Genomic DNA, 21,109 nt, shown 5'->3' on the forward strand with positions numbered 1-21,109 from the left:
ATTCATATAGGTTAAGCTTAACAAATTTGCTTAATAAAGTTTTCTCAAAATCTAACAAATCCTTTGTTAAAAACAAAAATAAGAAAAAAAATGTTCAAAAACTTACTATAATTTAGGACTGGGGGCTATAACTTTTTAAAAAAATTGTAGACATTTCTTGAAAGCTTAAAAAAAGTTTTTGAAAAGTATTTAAACCAAAGAAAGGTAGAGCAAAAATAACAAAAAATATATACTTCAATTTTAAGAAATGGGAATGATTTTTTGAAAAAAAAATTGTTTGATTATTTATGTATGCATTGCAGGTAACAAATTTGCTTTAATAAAATTCTCTCTAAAAGGCCTCTGAAGAAAATCAGAATTGTTTTTTTCATCCTATCTCCCACCACCTTAATGAATTTTGAAAAAACTAATGTGATCAATGTCCCACATGTAGAAATAATTTGAGCCAAATTTGAAGAAAATCAGTTCAATCAATCCAGAGATATTAGGCCAAGAAGTGGCAACACATATATGTGCGTACATAAATGAACTAGTTGGACCGTAAAATGAAAAGGTGGCAAAAAACTCTATACCCCATTTTAGTCATGTTCACCATGCTTTCCACTTTAATATAACTATTCTAGCTATATTCACCAGGAAAGTAAAATTTACTGTGCATATTGACTGATCTATACACATTTCTTATGTTGAAGCCCCCTTTTGTAGTATATACCATTTCTTTAGCAATAGTAACGTGTGTTTTAATCTTTATATGCTTGTTAGTATAATTTAAAAAAATCTTGCATTGAATTTTGCCAATTAACTCTATGTTTTTACTAATTCTGTAATTAAAGAAAGTATATTGAAAATAGAGACTCTTTCTAAGATTTATTTATGAGAATACTTTATTTTTAAAAAATCCATCAAACTTTAATTACATTTTAATGTTTTAAGTTTTGTCATTGATTATTGTTTAATATATGAAATTCTTTAATACGTGTTGGACCTTGATTATTTTTATAAGCTTTTACTTGTTTAAAAGAATAATTATTTTTAAAAAAGTTGCTTTCCTAGGAAATAATATTTTTATTTTCTTATAGTATTGGTTGAAGTAATTACGAGGTGTGTTCAAAAAATAATGAGAATTTTGAAATTTTGCTGGTTGTATGTCTGATTCTCAGGATTTTTTCGTTGTTGTATTGGTAAATATGTCTGAAAAGTTTCTGCACATTTTTAGCCATATTGGATGTTTAATCTGTTGTCAGCTGTCAAAAAGGTAACATGTGTTTTGGTATGATTAGCAATTTTTTATTTGTATAAATAATGGATCAGAGAATTTGTATTAAATTTTGCTATAAGACTGGAATAAAGTATAGCAATGTTTTAAAAATGTTAAATATTGCTTTTGGTGAGTCTGCTATGAGTAAAGCAAGGGTCTACAAGCGGTATAAGCATTTCCAAGAAGGTCGTGAAGGCGTTGATGATGAGTGCCCCAGACGCCCCCCAGCACATCAACAACCGATGAAAATGTGAAAAAAGTGAAAGAAATAATTATTAATGATTGTCGAATTACAATCAGAGAAGTTGCTGATGATGTTGGGATATAAATTGGCTCATGCCATGAAATTTTTTTGGATGTTTTGGGTATGAAACTTGTGACTGCAAAATTTGTTCCAAAATTGTTGAATTTCGAACAAAAACAGCAGCGAATGGAAATTGCTCAGGAGTCGTAAATGAAGTCAACAACGGTGCAGAACTACTGAAACGTGTCATAACAGGTGATGAAACATGGGTTCAACTGGTGTTGAAACTAAGGCTCAGTCGTCCCAGTGGAGGCATTCTGGATCACCAAAACTGAAAAAAGCTTGACAAGTACGGTCGAATGCTCACTGTGTTCTTCGATTTTAAAGGCATAGTGTATCATGAGTTCTTCCCACAAGATCAAACGATCAATAAGGAGTATTGCCTACAAGTACAACACCGTTTGCCTGAAGCAATAAAAAAAAAAAAAAACGCCCAGATTTGTGGCAAAACAATTCATCAGGTGCATTATTGTGGTGGCTTTTGCACCACAATAATGCACCTGCTCACACCTCATTGCTTGTTCATCAATTTTTCGCCAAAAACAACACTGTACCCCAGCTACCATATTCACCAGACATGGTCCCATGCGACTTTTTTCTATTTTCAAAAATAAAGAGAACCTTAAAGGTGACTGTTATTTTACAAGTAGCGAATAGCTGAAAGAGCTAAACACTATTCCAAAGATCAAGTTCCAGAAGTGTTTCAGGGATTGAAAAAAGCATATAAGTTATTAATATCTAACGGGGATTGTTTTGAAGGGGATAATATTAATGTAGATGAATAAATAAAATTCTTTCCAAAAAACAAAAATTCTTGTTACTTTTTGGAACACATCTTGTATGTTGAGGTTCCTGTGCTTAACTAGGGTAGTTATTTACATATCTTTTTCCATTTATTACAATACAAGTTGGGATAAACTGTTCAGTCTAATTTATACAGAAGTATGTATATATAGCTATGCCTGTACTTGCGTGACTCGATTTGAAGCATACATGCCAGCAAGTTTCAATATAAATTTATGAATTTTTCAAGTAAATACAACTGCTTCTATCATTTTCTTAATGCAAAATATTGCTACTAAAATCAGCTGTTAAATTTTTGTAGTAAAAGCTTTTGTTTTAATTTTACAGCAAGAAGAATTGGATAGAAAGAAAAGGGAAGAAGAAGAGGCTGAAAGACGCAGACAAGAATTATTAATCCAACAACAAAAACAACAAGCAGCATTATTAAAAAAACAGCAGCAACAACAGAAACAAAAACAAAAGAAAGATAAAGGTGGAGGAAAAAAGAATAGCAATAACAACAATAATAATAATAATTGTAATAACAATAATGGAAATGTTAGTAATAATGTAAACAATAGCAGTAGCAGTAGTAGTAGTAGTAATAATAATGCCAGTAACGGCCCTCAAATGGTTACAATAAAAAGAGTTATGGAGCCAAACAGTGCAGAGCCAACAGTTACTATTACATTACGTGGTGCCACTCCTAGTGAAGATAAAGTATTATATACGCTGCTCAATGGTCAAGGTGGGTTGTATTTTTATTATCATTTATTTATTACTTTATTTTGCCTATGTATATTTTTATTTAGTTGATGTTTATAGATAACACTTTTTCAAAAAGTGAAATTTTTGCAAGTGAAGAAATTTTTGCCATAATTTCTTGTTTGGATTTCAAAAGATGTAAAACTTGTTATTTTCTTTTAATAATTGTGGGGAAAAACATTAGAAAAACAGTTTCTTCATATTAAGTTGCTTAATTATACTGACATACCAACTGACTGAATTAGGTTTTTTTTTTAATTGCTCTTTTATCTTTGATTTTATTATGAGGCACATTTAAAAAAAATTAAAAATGATTTATTATAACCAAAATAGTTATCAACCTTCTTTATTTTTTCACATAATTTCTATTGATTTTCAATCTTTTATTATTTCAGTTATAATAAAAGTCTGCTACTTCTGTCTTAGACCAATTATATTTCAATTTACCATTGGTTTTAAATGTGCAGATGGGGAACAGGTTGAAATTGCTCAGATTGCAGCGGTTTGAGAACTGTTGCAATCAAAGTAATTTTATTAAATGCATAAATATAGTAGTCACTCGATGCACGATCAGAGCTGTAGTGTAATGGTCATTAATTTCCCTGCTAAATTTCTTACAGTTTGAGCTGCTGTAAACCTGAGCATTGTCATTCAAACCCAACCCCTTCTAGGTAATGAGCCAAGTCTTTTTTTACAAATACACCTAAGTTTTAACATTTTAAAATATTCTTCAGCATTAATAGCCATTCTGCCCCCTAGAAAATCAGTCTCCAAGTTGCCTTTCTTATCCCGTAGAAAATAGTGACTGTGAGTTCTGAGACAAAAAGTACTACTTAAGTTTTTTCTTTTGGAGATGAATTTCACCTGTTGCTTTGACTGATATTTGTATAGGAAAACCAGATTTCATCCTCAGTGATGATGGGGTCAAACAGCACACTCCCTTCATCTTCAAAATGCTGTAAAAAGGTTTAAGCTGAAGTCATACAATTTTTTGCTTGTGTGTATTTGTTAATGTTTTCAGCACTTGCACACAGTATTTTGTAAGCAAGTTTTATCTTTTCACAATGTTGTAAATCAATGATTGTCACAAAATTTCACATATGTTTCTTCCACTACCTATCTTCATCACACTTGTCACTGTGTATGCTAATCACACCTTTGTGTATGCTAAATAAAAATAACAGAAAATTTGGATTTAGATATTTCTATAAAAATTTTGAAGATATGTAACATTATTGTGAATTCCTTTGAATTGAATCTCTAAAATCATTGTATTTGTCTTATTATTTGGATACATAACTTGTCACTGTCAGGCTATTGCTACACTTTTCATACTGAAAATTCATTCATAAACAACAACCTCATTGCTTAACTTTACTCTCACTTATAACGTTTGGCCTATAAACTTTCACAATATTTAATAAATGTGATATTATATTAAGTAGTCGTTAAATATATTAATACTTAAAATTAACATTTAGTATATTAAATATATTAATTATCTATATTAATGGTACAGTCAAAAATAGGGAAAGACAAGATTTGAAAAAATAAGCTAAGCTTAGGTTAAAGTATATATATATTGTGGTTAAAGGTAACAAATTACAAATTATGATACATATAAAATCAAATTTTTTAAAATAAATCGTACTAAGACTGGGCAGCTTATCTATTTTTAACAAAACTTGCAGGTCGATTTGATCTTTGTCTTAATGGAAATGTAGGCTTTAGTTAGTTTGTTTATATCTAAGGTACCATAATTATATTCTTGATACAAGAATACTTGATACTTAACACAAAATGCAAGTTGCTTGTGAAGATATGTTCATTCTCAAAAATATTACACTTCAAGCTACTGCAAATAATACAGAAACACTTTATTTAGATTATTGTTTCTAAAAAGAAACATTGTACTTTCCTATTTTATTATAGTGTCTATTTTTCGTGTAACAAATAGTTGTGAAAATCATTATTTTTCCATAAAATTATTTTTTAAAGTCTGAAAAATAAAATTAATGTATTGTTTAATATATTAAACAATATATTAATTTTATTAATATAGGAGTCACCGGACGCCAGTGACTCCGTGACACCAGCCTCTGTGGCGTGAGTGGTAGCATCTTGGCCTTTCATCCAGAGGTCCCGGGTTTGAATCTAGGTCAGGCATGGCTTTTTCACACATGTTACAAATCATTCATCTGAAGTAATACCTAACGGTGGTTTCAGAGTTAAAAAAAAATTAATTAATAGCACATGAGAAAGATAGTTTATTTCACCTTCTCCCCATTTTTTTTTTTTTTTTTTTTTTTAAGTTATCTGTGTCATCTGGATTAAACTGAATTTATATTTTTAAATGTACTTAAGTCGTGATATTTGGAATTTTTTTTACAGTATGCCAAGTTCAAAAGGAAAATAATAAAAATTCAAAAGGCAAACAGCAATTGGCAGTAAATATAAACAGTAAAGGAAAGAATAATAATAGTAATAATAAGAATAACAACAACAATGTTAGTACTTATAATAATAACATTGTGCAGCAGCAAAATAAAAAGAATTCAAACAATACTAATACTAAAAATGCGAATAAAAGTAATATGGTTCATATACAGATGAATGGACATACAAATACTACTACTCCTAATGCTAATAATAACAATAATGTGCATTCTAATAACAGTAACAGCAGTAATAAAAAATTGCCTAAATCTTCATTATTATCGTCAGCATCGTTAACCCGTAACAATAGTAATAATAGTAATATAAATTCGCAAATGTCACATCATACTGTAGCACAAGTGCCTCCTACAGCTTCTCCTCAGTTGACAAGTCCTACAGCTATACAGATTAATAATGCTATTAATAGATTATCGTCTAGTAAACCAAATATGAGTAATTTCAGTCTTGACAATCTCAAATTACCTCCTGGTATTACTATAACAAAAGTTGATCCGGCAACTGTACAGCAACGCAGACCTCCAGCACAGGTATTTATTTTTAATTTACTAATTTTTTTAGTTAAAGGTAGTAATATTATTTTCTTTCTTCAGTCTTCTCTAAAGTTATTGCCCCAGAGATGTAATTACAACTTTGTTGTGGGTTGATTTGATCTTGTCGTGATACAATCCTCCTAGTCTATATGTTTTATTTTAGGTACCGTAATGAAGTGGTTGTACAAGGTCTGCTCAGAAAATAACCAAACATTTTTAATTACGGAGATATTTAGTGATATGAAGATAGCAGAGTTGTGTTCTGCATAATCTCCTCTGTAACCACATTCTTGGATTGTTGATATCTTAATTAGTTTTCATACTATTCTTATTTGAGTGGAATGTTTTTTAAGTTTTAGTACTGATTTTTTGATGATTGAACTTTTGTCTCAATGTCGTAGCCATAAACCCAGCTTTCGTCTCCTGTTGTGTTACTTTTCATGATTGTTTCATTGTCATTGGCTTGTTCAAGAAGTTGCTGACAAACATCCACTCGGATGTTCGATCATCAAACAAGGAACAAACTTTGCTACAACTCTATACATGTTCAATTTTTCAGTCAAAATGTCACATGATCTAATCGAGCTGCTAACCTCTTCTGAAAGTCCTCCAACAGTCAATTTGCGTGCATCAGATTTTTGATTTTCTGAATGTGGGTGTCATCAGTAGAAGTCAAAGGCTTTCCTGGTCAAGGGTCATGCTTCAGTTGACTGACTAACCACTTTTAAAACCATTTGTAACATTGCATACAACCCGAGCGTCATCTCTTTAAGCTTGTTTAAAGTTGAAACGTTTCTGTGAAAGTTTTCTCCAGTTTCATGTAAAATTTTACATTGTATTGTTGGTCCCAAAAATCGCTACTATCACTTAAACACGTTGCACGCAAATAACAATAACTCAAAAACTGAACGAGATATCAACAATCCAAGACCGTGGTTACAGAGGAAGTTACGCGGAACACAACTGCACGTCACTAAGAATCTCCTGTGGCGCGTAATTAAAAATGTTCGGTTATTTTCTGAACAGACCTCTTATGTGACTGGACATAAATATGTTGTGAAAATAATGCAATCATTCTCAAGTACAACAAATTCTCAAACCAGTCTTACTAGAAAATGTGAGGACTAAAGTTTCCTGTCATTCCCCCAGAAATGGATTACACTTCAAACATATACTTGCTAGACTTATTTTTTACGTCTCTTATTTATACTCTTACAGTGCTTGTTACATGCTGTTTGATCTTTGGCATCTTTTGCAATTCTCCTCAATTTCCTTCTTATTTGATAAATAAACTTAATATCTTGACCAGAGGGATATTATATTATATGCCTTCTGTCTTTTGTCTTATTCAGATGATTTGGACATTTGGTTCAGTTTGATTGAGCATGTTATGTGGTGCTGTATAGATAGTATTATAGTTGCTGCTTTTACTATTATAATTTTGTAAATTATTTAGATTTGCAATGATAATCCTTGAAAACGTAGATTTTCAAAATACAGCTTTTGGACACCCTTTTTTTATAAAATATTTTTACATTTGTTATTTTAATTATTGTATATTCAACATTAAATTTTTATTATTGTTTAGTAGTAAATTAATATTAATTGGTCTCTAGAATCCCATAGTTTTGGTAGTTATATTAGTGGGACAATTATGTTCTTATTAAAGAAATCTCCGTTTTACACCTTGAACATTTTTCAAGGTTTGTAGCCCAAGTTTGTTGTGCGTTAGTATAAAGGTGATGTTCTCAATACATGACCTACACAACTGCAGGGTACTTACAGGGTCACAACTTTTGAGGACATCCAAACCCATAGAAGTGTGACCTAACATCACGTGAATTGTAATTTCTTCTTTTTTTAATTTGTGTGAAGTTTTGTGCCATACTTTAAAAGTTTCAGTCTGTTATAATAATATCTACACTACTTCTCCTGTAAATTGGTATGTTTATAAACTTTAGATAAAATATTTATTATACCTTACCTTATATCAGATTAAAGTCTGATTTTCTTTTTTAAAATATCTAATTATTCAAGCTTTATTTTATATAAAATTATGTAAACTTGTTTAAAAATAATTAAATAAATGAAAAATCATACTTTTCTCCCACTAAATTTTTGTTCATTATATATTTAAACTATTGTAAAATAATATGCTAAGTTAATCTAATGCCATAACATAATTATAACATATAAATTTTATACATGGTGTCTATAACAGATAAATATCCAACAGAAGATGCAATAAAATTAATTATCTACAGTTATACTTAGTACAGTACATCCGAAAAACTATTACAGCTCTAGTATAGATAAAGTCTTATGGCTACTTTAGTCGTATAAAAATATAATTCATTTCGTAAAGAATATGCTTTGTTGACATAATTTCAATCTGTGTTTGCATGACATAGTTGGTTATCTCTATTCTGGCTTTATGTTGTTTTACCTACATTTATTTACTTTTAATTTTGACACCTGCATTTTTAATTATGATCATAAAAATACTGTTAGCCTGTTGTATGCACATGAATCATGAAATTGGAAAAGATGTAAGGCAGTTGGGCAGTGAAATAGTATGCAAATTAGTAGAAATCAGTACCAAAGTTAAGTCAGATCAGTTTTCAGATCTTTGCTTCCTTGTCATCTTAGAAAATGTATGCAGTCATTTTTCATATATTTAGACTCAAATTTTAAATTCTGTAGATTAATTTTTTCTTATAAAGTTATTCAAGATAATTATTTTAAATATAAATATTCTGGAGATTATTGCAGACTGATATATTATAATTTATATATGGTTATATAACCAGAATGGTTATGTAATGGAAAACTAGAATGGTTAAAACAGTGCTGCTGTCTTGATAGAAATTTTTCCAATTCTTTTCATTTGTTAAAAATTTTGGCGGTGGTTTTTTGTTCAGCAGGCAAGACAACAGGCCCCTTCATCTAGACCAAGTTCAGCAGTACCTACAACACCAACTCATCATCCAGCAACTGTTGTTCCTCCTAAGCCAGCAGCATCTAATGTAATTGTTGTAGATACTGGACGTTTAAAAGATTTAACTGCTTTGCAACAAAGTAATGGTAAACATTTTTTACTATTTAAATTTATAAATATATAAATATTTAAAATTTATTTAAATATTTTTCTTATGTTATATTTTTATGAAGGATTCAATGGATTCAATATTTTTCATCTTATTTCTATTTTATAGTCTGTGTAATCTTATAGTAGTTGATGTAATCAAAAAAATAACCTGATTTGGACTTTTTTTTCCAAGGAAACGTTAAAACTTATAAATTTTAAATATATTATGTGAAAAAATCTTAAGTGACCAGAATAGCTATCACTGCATTATTACTAATATTTTCCCTTTATTATCCTGTATGATTTTTTTTCATATCAATTGTTTCTGCTAGTATTCTTTTTACTATGCTTGGCATAGGTAAAAAGGTTTTTACCTATTACCAGTTAATAGGTTTGATGCTGTTCTTCATTCTTTTCTATTTTGAGCTAATCTTTTTAACATCAATCTATTTTATATATTCAATCTGTTTTGTATATTTATTTCATTTTTTTACCTTTTATGAATCCATAACCAAATTAACTAAACCTGGATTTCTCGCTGTATGTTTTAATATAATTTTTCTGTTGCTCAATTCTGCCACAAGTCTTTTATCTGCTACTGTTTATTTAAGATTTTCTCATTTAAAATTTTTTCTTCTCACCTAATTATCAATATCTTGTAAATACATCACAAAAATGTTTATTTTTCCTGTAGTCCATGTTTCACTACCGTAAATGTTATACACAGGCAAATAATTTCAAGAATTTTTTTGAATTTATAAATCTAAATTTGATATCAAAAAGTTTATTATTTTCATGAAAGCTCTGGTTGATTAATTTAGTCTTTTTTTTTTGTATATATATCTATTGCTTCCTACATTGTAATTTTACTATACATAAATAACAAAATTCTCCCACCTCTGGATATAAATTAAATTAATATTTAATTTAATATTATTAATCGTAATATTTCCTCATCTTAATATTAGATTCTTCATTACTCTTCTTTCAATTGTATTTCATTACCTTGGTTTTAGGCTTATTTTTAAACTAAGAAAAAATTTTCATATAATCATAGGTCAGAAAATGGTTTTTAAACGAGTTTCAGCTCACAAAACATTGCTCCCTCACTGCTCCCTCAGTGAAATTGAATTGTACTAAAATTCTTGAGATCGAGGGTAATTTGGCCCTACCTTTTGGTTTTTGATCTAAGAAATTGAATAAAAGTTACCCCAGACCTCTGTCTCACTTAACATTTAAAGAAAAACAGGGTAAAATATGAAAACATTTTGTTGGAAAATACACTTTTTTAGGTTTGGAATAAAATAACAGCTAATTTACCAGTAAAAAGGTAAAAATATCCAGTTAACTTTGTAAAGAATTTAATTTTGATAAAATTGATGTAAATAACATTATTAAAATTAAATACAAATTTGAAAATTTCAATTTTAATTAGAAACAAAACATACAAACTGGATTGGAAAAGTGATATGATTTGAATAAAACAATTTTCACAATGTTTGAACAACACCTCGGCGAATACATGCTAATTGTGCACATCTAATAGCATCATTATTATTCTTATTAGTACCGCCAGCTTTTAGTATATAATGTCTCAATTCTTCTTGTGTGCTAATATGAGCAGAATAGACTAACGACTTCATCCAACCCAAAGGAAAAAGTCCACTGGTGTGAGATCGGGAGATCGAGGTGGCTATTTTACTGTTTCAACCAATCCATTGCTTACTAAATGTGTTATTTAAATGATTCATAACATCACAACAGTGGTGAGCAAGTGTGTCATCATTGCAAAACCACAACTGTACTCTTATCTGCAACTCAATTATCTTCCAAGAGTTCCATCAGATTTGTTTGCAAAAAATGCAAGTACAGCTCTCCATTGAGCTTTGGTGGTAAGAAAAAAGGCCCTACGAGATTATCAACAAGACCACTCTATACATTAAACAAAAAAGTGCATTGAAAATGACTTGTAGCAGTCTCACAGGGATTTTCTTCTGTCCAAATGTGAGTGTTTCGATAATTTACAATGTAATTTCTTGTAAAACAGGATTCATCAATAATTAGAATATTACTTAGGAAATCAGGTTTTTGTTCATTTTTGTTCACATTTTCTAATTAACCATTGACAGAATTTCATCAATTTATAAAAATCAGGTGATAATATAATAACACTTACACATGTGTTGTATAAGTGTTACTCCTTAATGTTCACCATGCACTTGATTGGGAAACATGAAAACAATGTGACAACCTTCTGATGCTTGAGGTGGGAGTTAGTTATGATTCAGTACTCTTCGATGTGGATAATTTTCCCGATACTCACACACAGCAGCCAATCCATTTTTATTTACTTTAGAAGAGGACATTCGTCAACTCTTCAGATGAAAATAGATTTGTAGTATCCATTATTAGTGACTGAACTATAATAACACAAACGCTGCTTAAATGAATATTGAAATGCTAGACACTAAACTTAATTGTTGATTAACTGTTATTGCCAACCTAAGAAAAAATAAAAATTTTCAATATGTTTTAGAAGGATTTGTTTCAAATTTATTTTTATAATTTTTAGCATTTGTAAGTAAATTGTTTTATTTAAAATCATATCGCTTTTCCAATCCAGTTTGTTTGTTCTGTTATTTATTAAAGTTGAACTTCTCAAATTTTGTTTAATTTTAATAGACATATTTACATAAATTTTCCCAGGATTAAATTCTCAACAAAGTTAACTAGAAATTTTTATTTATTTAGTAACAAAATTAAGTTTTATTCCAACCTAAAAAAGTGTATTTTTGACAAAACCTTTTCATTATTTACTCAATTTTTCTTAAAACTTTTAATTTCACAGAGGTAGCAGAAACCAGGGCTAAATGTTTCACAAGCTAATAATACCTAACGAACCGTTTTCTGACCTATTTTTATATAAACCTTTTTCTTATTTTTGGCTATAGAATCATCTCCCTAGAGATTGCCGTGCAATTTGGAATCCTTTTTATACAAATGCAAAACTAGTATTGTTATAAAACTTCTTTTTCTCGTACATGCAAGTTTTTTTCTTGTGAATTGATGCAAAAGAAAAGGGTGCTTTAATTTGCTGCTTTGCACCATCTGTTCCAGTTTTCTTTACAGCTATGGCATATTTTGAGCACCTGATGTACTAAGGCTTAAGTTTAACATTTTCTCTTAAGAGTTAGAAGGATTAAAACTTGCCGAGTTCAGAAAAAATTGACTGAACTCTAATTTAACTTATTCAAGTAAGATGTGATAAAACTGTATTAAATTTTTAATTTGTTGTCTTTAATATTGAAAAAACATTAGTTAATTGATGAATTTTGTAAAAAATTTTCCCTGGATGAATAATACTTAATAATATTCATTCTAGTTTGGAGGTAATTTTTTCACATATCTGCACACAATCGAAATTTAACATGATAATTTTTAAGAAATACAGTAAAATATAAAAATAACATCTAATGTTATTTTTTATGTGTTTGTATGTATTTGTGAAGCTAAGCTTTAGAATTAGGGTTGTATTTACCGTTTTAAAACATGTCTCCTCATTACACATTGCATTTGGTTAGCCACTATATATTTGACTCTGCAGTGTGGTAACAATGTCTGTTGGGTGTAATGTTAATCATAAAAATGGAACGCTATCAATACTGCTGTTCTCAATAGTATAAGTGTGATATAGAATTGTATATATGTGAAAGTGTTGTCAGTACTGCGGTGGTTATTCCAGGAGTTTCACTAAGGTAATAAGTACAACGATGAAGAGAAGCAGAATTATTCTTAAAAATTTCCAGAAACTCCTTTTTTTGTACCATACCATAGTGTAGTTTGTTGCATTCTTATAAAAAGGTTTTGTGTGACTAAATTTGTTCAAAACGTCTTCCACCCCTTAAGTAAAAAAACAATTTAAACTGAACAAACAAACGCTTCAGGACATATCACAGATAAAATCTGTGATATTTTAATTCTGTATAAATCAGTCAAAGTCTGGAGCGTCTACTTTATAAAATAATCTCCATACAAGAACTGAAACACAGTAACCATGCCAAGAGACTGCATTACTGTAATGGTTTTACACATATTATTGAAGAAAATTCTGAACATATCCTTGATATCACTCTTTACAGATGAAACCTGTATTTCATCTGTTGGATATATTAATTCTTTGTGATCATCAGATAACTCTCACAGTTTGTATGAACAATCTTTATACCACATAAAAATTAAAGTGGGCTAGACTTTGTAGATGTCTCTTTACAGGCCTTACGTTCTTTGAAGAGATGTGATCGTTATTGTTTTGAAATTTTATCAAACTTTATTGTAAATTCACAGAAACAGGAGTCAGTTACTTTTGTTTTCAACAAGGTGGCACTACAGTGTACATAGCTAATGAGGTCAATGACACTTAGTCATTGTTTGGAGAATGGACCATATGATAGGATTTGTGGTCTGTTCAATCACTGGATCATTTTCTGTGACATACAGCAAAACAAACTGTTTACTGCAACAGACCACTTGTGAATGAATAACTGAACTGAGATAACAGTGTACATATGGAACATTTCATGATGTCACATGTAGATGGTATTATTTATTGCGTATAATTTTCATATGTTATAAGTTACCATCGTTTGGTGTTTACATTTCCACTGGTGTGTTGCTGGACATCCATGTCTTGTTATATTTAATTTCTTGTAACCCTATCTGTCAGTCATTGATAGAACTATTAGTGTTACTTAGCAGTGTTATGAGCTCTTCAAATTTCTATCCCCCTTAGAATTTAATTATTCAGTATGGCATAAAAAAATAATGAGGAGGATAGACAAAAAATACACCTGATGCACTGAAGGGAAATAAGGGAGAATAGAATGCCTCACTTTAAATGCTCATATAGGATGTAAGTAACTAGTACTGCAGCCAACATGTTTAAGATTTTCAGAACAAATTGATATGTGCTCATAACAACACAACAATAGGAGGCGGTCATTTCCAACAGCTTTTATTAAAAGTTTTAAGATAAACCGTTATCCTTAAAATTATAAATTTATAATCTGTGAATATTTATTAATTTTTATAATTATTATTTTAAGTCAAGTGCACAATCACCGAATGCATTGTATTATATTTTTAATTCTAAAATATTAATTCTTTTTCATAGAAACCGAATAGTTAAAAAAAAATCACAATCACCTTGCCTCAGTCACTCAAATTTTACAGAACGTGATGTTACAGCTGAAATTTACTGCTGCCTCTAAATTGAAGTTCACACTGATTTAAGAGCTAAATAGTTGTTTATTTTTTAATTAGTAATAGAATTAATTTTTTTTACAGTTTTCGTAGTGGCATCATTTACATATCAATCTCTTAGGTTAATTTTACAACTTTAGTGATGACTAAAAAATGTAGAAATTATGAGAAGAGAAAGCAGTATGATATATGATTTTTCTGAACTCAGTGAAATTTTTTTTAGTGCTTTTCCAGTGGTAATTCTCTAGCCCTTCCTATTCTATACTAATCTATCATATTATATCAAACAGATTATAAAACCATATAGCTTCAGATGACATATTTCAGAATGGAATACAAGTGTAATATTTTATTCCTTTATTAATTGCAGAGCCTGGACATCGGTCCTTTGCTGTTGGGTCTTTCTAGTTATCAGACGAGATTTAACATTTTTTTTAATGGCAAATATATAATTGTTTTTATTTTGTAGATGGACGAAGTTGCAGATGCATTCTGGTTCTTGGTAGATCCAATTTTGAAGTGTTCTTAGCAATTTGATTAGCAATTTGCATTTTTCTCCTGATGGGTTTTCCCTTCAGACTGTCCACTGAGGGTATTTCAGTGCTACTGCCTTTCGGTTTAGCAGGAAATCATCTCATGGGGCCTTAGTTTTTAAAGGGTATAATCCACTTCCTTTGCAGAAGGAGTTGCATGCGTTGTATGTATCTATTTCATATGCTTGACTCCCTTATAGTTTTTGTCCTCATGCTTCTTTCATGTTAGATTACCTGAGACTTGATGAGATTTTTCTTTTGTGCATGCTGTATATTTTGGAAAGTGTTTTTATTTATAGTACAAAGCATTGATTAGACATTTGCTTTTTTTCAGAATTCAATGGAAATAATGTTGGAGGTGATGATGTCTCAAATGGATCAAATGGTAAAAAGAAGAAGAAAAATAAGAAAGGAAATAATAATGGCTCAACTAACGGTAATGTGAACAATATTAATAGAAACGATGCTGCTAGTGTTATCAGTGGAAGCGGTGGAGGTAGCGTGACGTTGCTTAATGGAGGTCAACCGCAACCACAAAATGGCAAATTGATGATGCCACAAGCAGCAGCCATTATCAAAGTAAATGGTTCAATGGTCACAATACGTAGTCCGGCTTTACAACAAGCATTAGCCAATAAAACAGAAGTCACTGGTGTTAATAATAATAATACTGTCTCTAGCAACGATCAGAATAAGAAAAGAAGAAAAAAGAAGAAAGGTGTTAGCGGGCAAGGGCAGCCTGATGAGTGGAACTTAGTCGGTGAGTGATATATTGAAGTCATTTCATATTTACGCATTGCTTGTGGTAGTTTTACTAATTGTTAACATATTAAAATATAACATTCTCTCTACTACTTGGGTCAAATGCATGTAAGGTGTTGGTAAGATTTTTTTCATTGTGAATGCTGTGAGTTTAATTAGAACCTGAAGTTGTCTGCGGTATCAACGGTAAGAAACATAATTTAATAATATAAAATATTTGATGATTTATATGAAAGCTGCAATTTTATTTCGTTTTTAAATGTGTAATAGATTCTAAATATTTTGGATTAATTTTTTTTCAGTTTGATAGTATTGCTGTGGAACTTTATTTAAGAATTCAGCACTTCCAGGCCTCAGCCAGTTTAACAAAAATATTTGGTTAAACTTTTAGTTTGAAAACCAGACTTGTATAATTTCAAATTTTATACTGTTTAGAAATCTAAAATGCTATCTTTAGTAAATACTACCATTTTTTTTTTTTTATTATTATTTTTTGTTTGTGTCCTCTTTTGTATAACCATCATTAAAGTCAGATATTTAATATTTTTAATTTGTGTTACCTTATTTTGTGGGTTCTCTTTTCTCTTTATTTTTCCATTTTCTATAATTCTATTTAATAGTTATGCAGTCATAGGAATCTGACTTGTCTTAATTTTCCCACAAAATATTGTTCAGTGTTATTGTCAATTGTCATAACAAAAATGTCAGTTTAGATAGTAAAATCAGTTAGGTAGTATGTAAGAGCCTTTGTTATATTCCAGCACTCACTCTGTATAGTATAGTTAAGGTGCTTAAGTATCATTAGCTAAAAATGAAATGTTTGCAGTACAACCTTGTTTGACAGAACCTCTGCTATGCATATAGATTTGAAAAATAATGAAAAATTAAATAATTGTACTTTGAAATTTTTACCAAAAAATTATATTTCAGTGCTCATATTCATATAGTATTTTGTAAACAGGTTATAAAACAAATATTGTAGAAACATAACATGCAATAGTTAAATCTTAAGGTTTTTTACCTTTCAGGCCAATTAATATTATCCTGTACCCATCTTCTTCACTTAAAACAAAATTGTACAACAGGAAAGTAAATGCCTGTCATTACCTTTTAATATGTGTAGTGGTTTTCTTATTGGTTTACTTTACACTTGTGAGTAGTTAATCCTTTTCTCAGTAACATCCTAGAAAAGAATTAATTATTTTTCAACAATTTTTAACAGATTAATTGTATATAAATTATTAGAAATATAATTATTTTGTGTGCTTTATATCAATTTAAATCTTAACTTAAAACAATTGAAATGATGACTTCTGAATATTTTAAATTATGAGGCTCGGCTGATAAATTTTGCACACTAGCGTGCTACACAGAGACAAAGGTACTATCGAGTTGGGCGTGGCAGCACATGATAGCTAAAATCCCCCTCTACAAATCTGCGATAATACATTGAAATATGTGTACCAGTTTGTTTTCAATAGCAGTTAAATTGGAGTCGAGTATAGCCAATATGTCAACACAGTTACAACAGCACGCAGTTGTAGAATTTTTAACAGCAAAAAATGTGAATCCTATGAATATTTTTTATCGTTTAAAAGCAGTTTACAGTTGTGAAACTGTTGACAGGAATACTGTGAATAGATGGGCATTGAAATTTCGTGAATTTGAAGCTGGTAAAGCGACAATTACGGATGAACCTTGCAGTGGACAACCACTTTCTGTGATTGACGAGAAACATTGAAAGGAAGTGAACAATTTGATTGAAAGTCACCGGCAAGTCACCCAGCAACTCATCGCTATTCAGTTAGGCATATCGAAAGAATGAGTAGGCCGTATTATTGAGCAGTTGGGTTATCGTAAAATCTGTGCACAATGGGTACTGCACAAACTCTTAATGGGTCTCCACAAGCTGAAGTTTGAGCTTATTCCGCATCCACCATGCTTGCCAGATTTGGCTTCGTGTGACTTCCACTTCCCTCATCTCAAGAGAGATCTCAAAGGTATTCATTACACCACTGATGATGAGGATCCGAGAAGACTGCCAGAATTTTTCAGTGATAGAATGCAAAAACTTGTCACACGGGAAAAGTGTATCAGTATAAACTGGGATTATATTGAAAAATAAATACTGCATTTTGTAGCTAAGATATTGCACTTTTATTAATTTTTTATTTCATTCCAATATCTCTTTTTATTTCCATGCTATGCATATATGTGCAAAATTTATTAGCCGAGCCTTGTAGTAAGCAAATAAGTTTATGACGAATCAGTTAAAAAATGTTTGGATAAGTGCATATGTATAAATTATTCACTTTTTTCTTACATGTACATTTTCTTAGCATGTAAATACATGCTGTATTTTTATTGCACTGACAATTCAACATTCTACCTTTAAGAAATCATATATATATATATATATATATATATATATATATATATATATATATATATATATTATAATAAAATTAATGTGTAAATGTAAACAAATCAAGAACTTATTTAAAAAATATCACTGAAGATGAGTTTAGGTCCGAAAATGTTTTGATAAACATAAAAAAGTAACGGCATGAGTGTTCACTAATTCTGTACTTTGTGGAGGCTGAAAATATAATATATATATATATATATTTTAAAGATCTAAGAAACATCTGAAATACTCTTTGGTTGTGTTATAATTAGACAATTCAGTTTTATGTTTGTAAGTTATTAGAAGGAAAGATGTCATTATTTAATAATAAACTTTTCCTTTAGGTGTGAAAGTTGACTATCTGCTCTTACATTAAGCTATATGATTTTTTGTGTAATAATTTAATCATGGGTTGTTAGATAAATATTTGGTACTTGTTGGTTATCTGGGTGCGACACTATTTGTCATGCATTGTGCTTTTTTCTGCATTATTATTTAATTTTACTGATAATATTACCTTAGATAATTATTATTTCATTTGAAATAAACGTTTCCAATTTTATGTTATGTTTTACATATTATTGCAATAACATGATTTTGAATATTATCTGAAATTCATGCTTCAAGTGTTATTTGGATTTGTTTCATGTTGCCAGTAAGACATGAAAATTTGGGATTTAATGTTGATTGAGGAAGATACCTTTCAATTTTTACAGATCACTGGTATTCTTACTGATCAAAGAGTATATCATAATGGTCATCAAATGGTATTGTATGTTGTCAACAGAGTGGGTTGGCATTGCAAGAAACGATATTGCTGTATGAGAGTTCCAATTAAGTGTGGAAATTAGTTTGAAAATTCTAGGTTGCCGTTTCTGATTGTTGTGCATTATATTTATCTGTGGGCACAGCAGTCATCTTCTGTTGAGTGGTGAGCAGAAATTAGTTGGATTTGTCTTGTAAAACTATAATAGATTGTAACAATTGTTTACAGGAGTTTTTTTTAGAAGTACTGCAGAGTAAGGCAAATCAAAAGATAGGTGGTCCTGGTAAAACAGTTGAGGCTGACAAGAATACATTTTCTCAGTGCAAAAGCAATACTGGTCGAGTGCTGCTGCAGTGGATTTTTGGTGGTTTTTGTTGTGAGACAGGTGAATGTTTTCTTGTATGCATGTGTGTGTGTGTGTGTGTATGTGTTCGTTCCTGTTCCTGATAGATCGTTTCCTAACTTATTGATTGAAATCAAGAAACACATTTTATTCATTCAGATTTGTGGCCGGCTTACATCTCTAATGAAATTGAGGGGGGTCTGGTTTTCTACACTTTTAAGATGAATCATAAATATAATTTTGTTGATCGTGAAACTGGCGATAATACGCGAACGCGATTGAAAGGTTGTAGAGATTGGTGAAGTGGCTAAATAAGAAACACTGAGATATGGTGTGCTATCATTTAAATTCGTACTTGGTGGAGTTTATGTGGCAATGGTTGACTAAAGGTAATGACATTTTCTATGGTATTTTGGCAGCTATAAAGGATTGCTGACCTCCTGAAATCAATATGTGACTAAGGTTTGTGGAAATAAGGTTCAGTTCTTTTAGGTTAAATATGTTTTATAATGGCAGTTTTGACAAAAAAAGGTGAAAAATAGTTGGTGTTCAGATAACCAACAGTTAAAATATTTTATATAAAAATAAGAAATAAGGAACATTAAAAAAAGTTAAAAAATAAACGTTTTTATAAGAGAGGAAATCCAAGTACTCTACAGTTGTATCTCCCTAATAGTGATTATTGTTCTTTAAAACAGATGATTCCAGCAAACCATAAACAATAAAGCATTAGATTTATCTATGTAATACACATTTCAAGAACAGTAAAAGGTTATTCAAAGGTATAAAAAGTGATAAATTATAATGATTTAAGTACAAAAAATAAATTTTAATTTCATAATAAAATTCATCTTTATTTTATGATGAATTATTATTTGTTAAATATTAAAAGGCTTCTTGCTTTAAATATTTTCTTTCTGCAAACACAAAAACTTTATTAATTGATATAGCTGAAGGGTGTCAATTTTGATTATAAACAATAATTAAATTTATGATAACATTGTTACTATCTAGTCATCAAAGATGAAAAACCATAACAAATTATAAACAAAATTATGGGAAATAGCTATAATTAATATTGCATGCAAAACAATAGAAAGTATTAAAGTTATCTTTGAAACCAATAATTTAGATTTTAATGAATTAAACTGATTTTTTGAATGAATAAATAAGATTGGATATGACTTGAATATTTTTTTAAATAATTGTCTTCTTGAAATCTTTCTTCAGTTGACATGGAAGGGGATTCAAATACTTTAAACCCATCAAAGTTGGTTTCGTATCAGAAAACTTTAATTTGTGCTGTACAATAAATTTGCACATTCATCTCCAATTATTATTATTATTACTTGAGTTATAATAGTTTGATAACTAGAAACCGAAGTAGAGTAAGTTTATAACCAAATATTTTCACTAGCGAAATACATTCAATTGTATACAGGCTATTTTCTGTACAGCGTCTTTCTGTATTTCTTAAATAGAATTTATTTCTCAGTAACAGATCACAATTATTACAGTAGTATTTGGTATGCAAGGTTACACTACATTTTCTATTAAATTAATATGGTGATTTTCAATATTTGAAGAAGTTTCAGTATTTGAAGTTTACCCAAATAATTACGGAATCTACTGTACAACTGTATAAATCTTAAGAAATATTTTTAAGACTGTCTCGAGTTAGCTTAGTAAAGAAAAATTATATATAAGTTTATAAATAATTTTATAAAAAAGAAAAATATCTATTCAAATTCTACACTCCGTAATTTCATATTTTTATTATTAAATTAGTAGGGGTATTGCTAAACACAAAACGTGGAAATATTAATTGTGTACAGTATGACATTTTTAAGGGTT

At 29.7% G+C, this 21,109-nt stretch overlaps 1 protein-coding gene across 5 annotated transcripts in view; it reads left to right on the top strand.

Annotated features, from left to right (window-relative positions):
• LOC142324799 (uncharacterized) overlaps nucleotides 1-21,109 on the top strand; it is a 91,692-nt gene that overhangs the window by 50,872 nt on the left and 19,711 nt on the right. For 3 of the 5 annotated variants that reach the window (XM_075365798.1, XM_075365801.1, XM_075365802.1), the window contains exons 18-21: nucleotides 2,694-3,093; nucleotides 5,502-6,094; nucleotides 9,019-9,181; nucleotides 15,312-15,737. In XM_075365798.1, the coding sequence (XP_075221913.1) occupies nucleotides 2,694-3,093; nucleotides 5,502-6,094; nucleotides 9,019-9,181; nucleotides 15,312-15,737 (1,582 nt within the window). The remainder of the gene's footprint in view (nucleotides 1-2,693; nucleotides 3,094-5,501; nucleotides 6,095-9,018; nucleotides 9,182-15,311; nucleotides 15,738-21,109) is intronic. The other 2 variants (XM_075365800.1, XM_075365799.1) reach the window with 2 other exon arrangements.

Source organism: Lycorma delicatula, chromosome 5 (assembly GCF_047948215.1).
Source record: "Lycorma delicatula isolate Av1 chromosome 5, ASM4794821v1, whole genome shotgun sequence".
Lineage (NCBI taxonomy): Eukaryota > Metazoa > Arthropoda > Insecta > Hemiptera > Fulgoridae > Lycorma > Lycorma delicatula.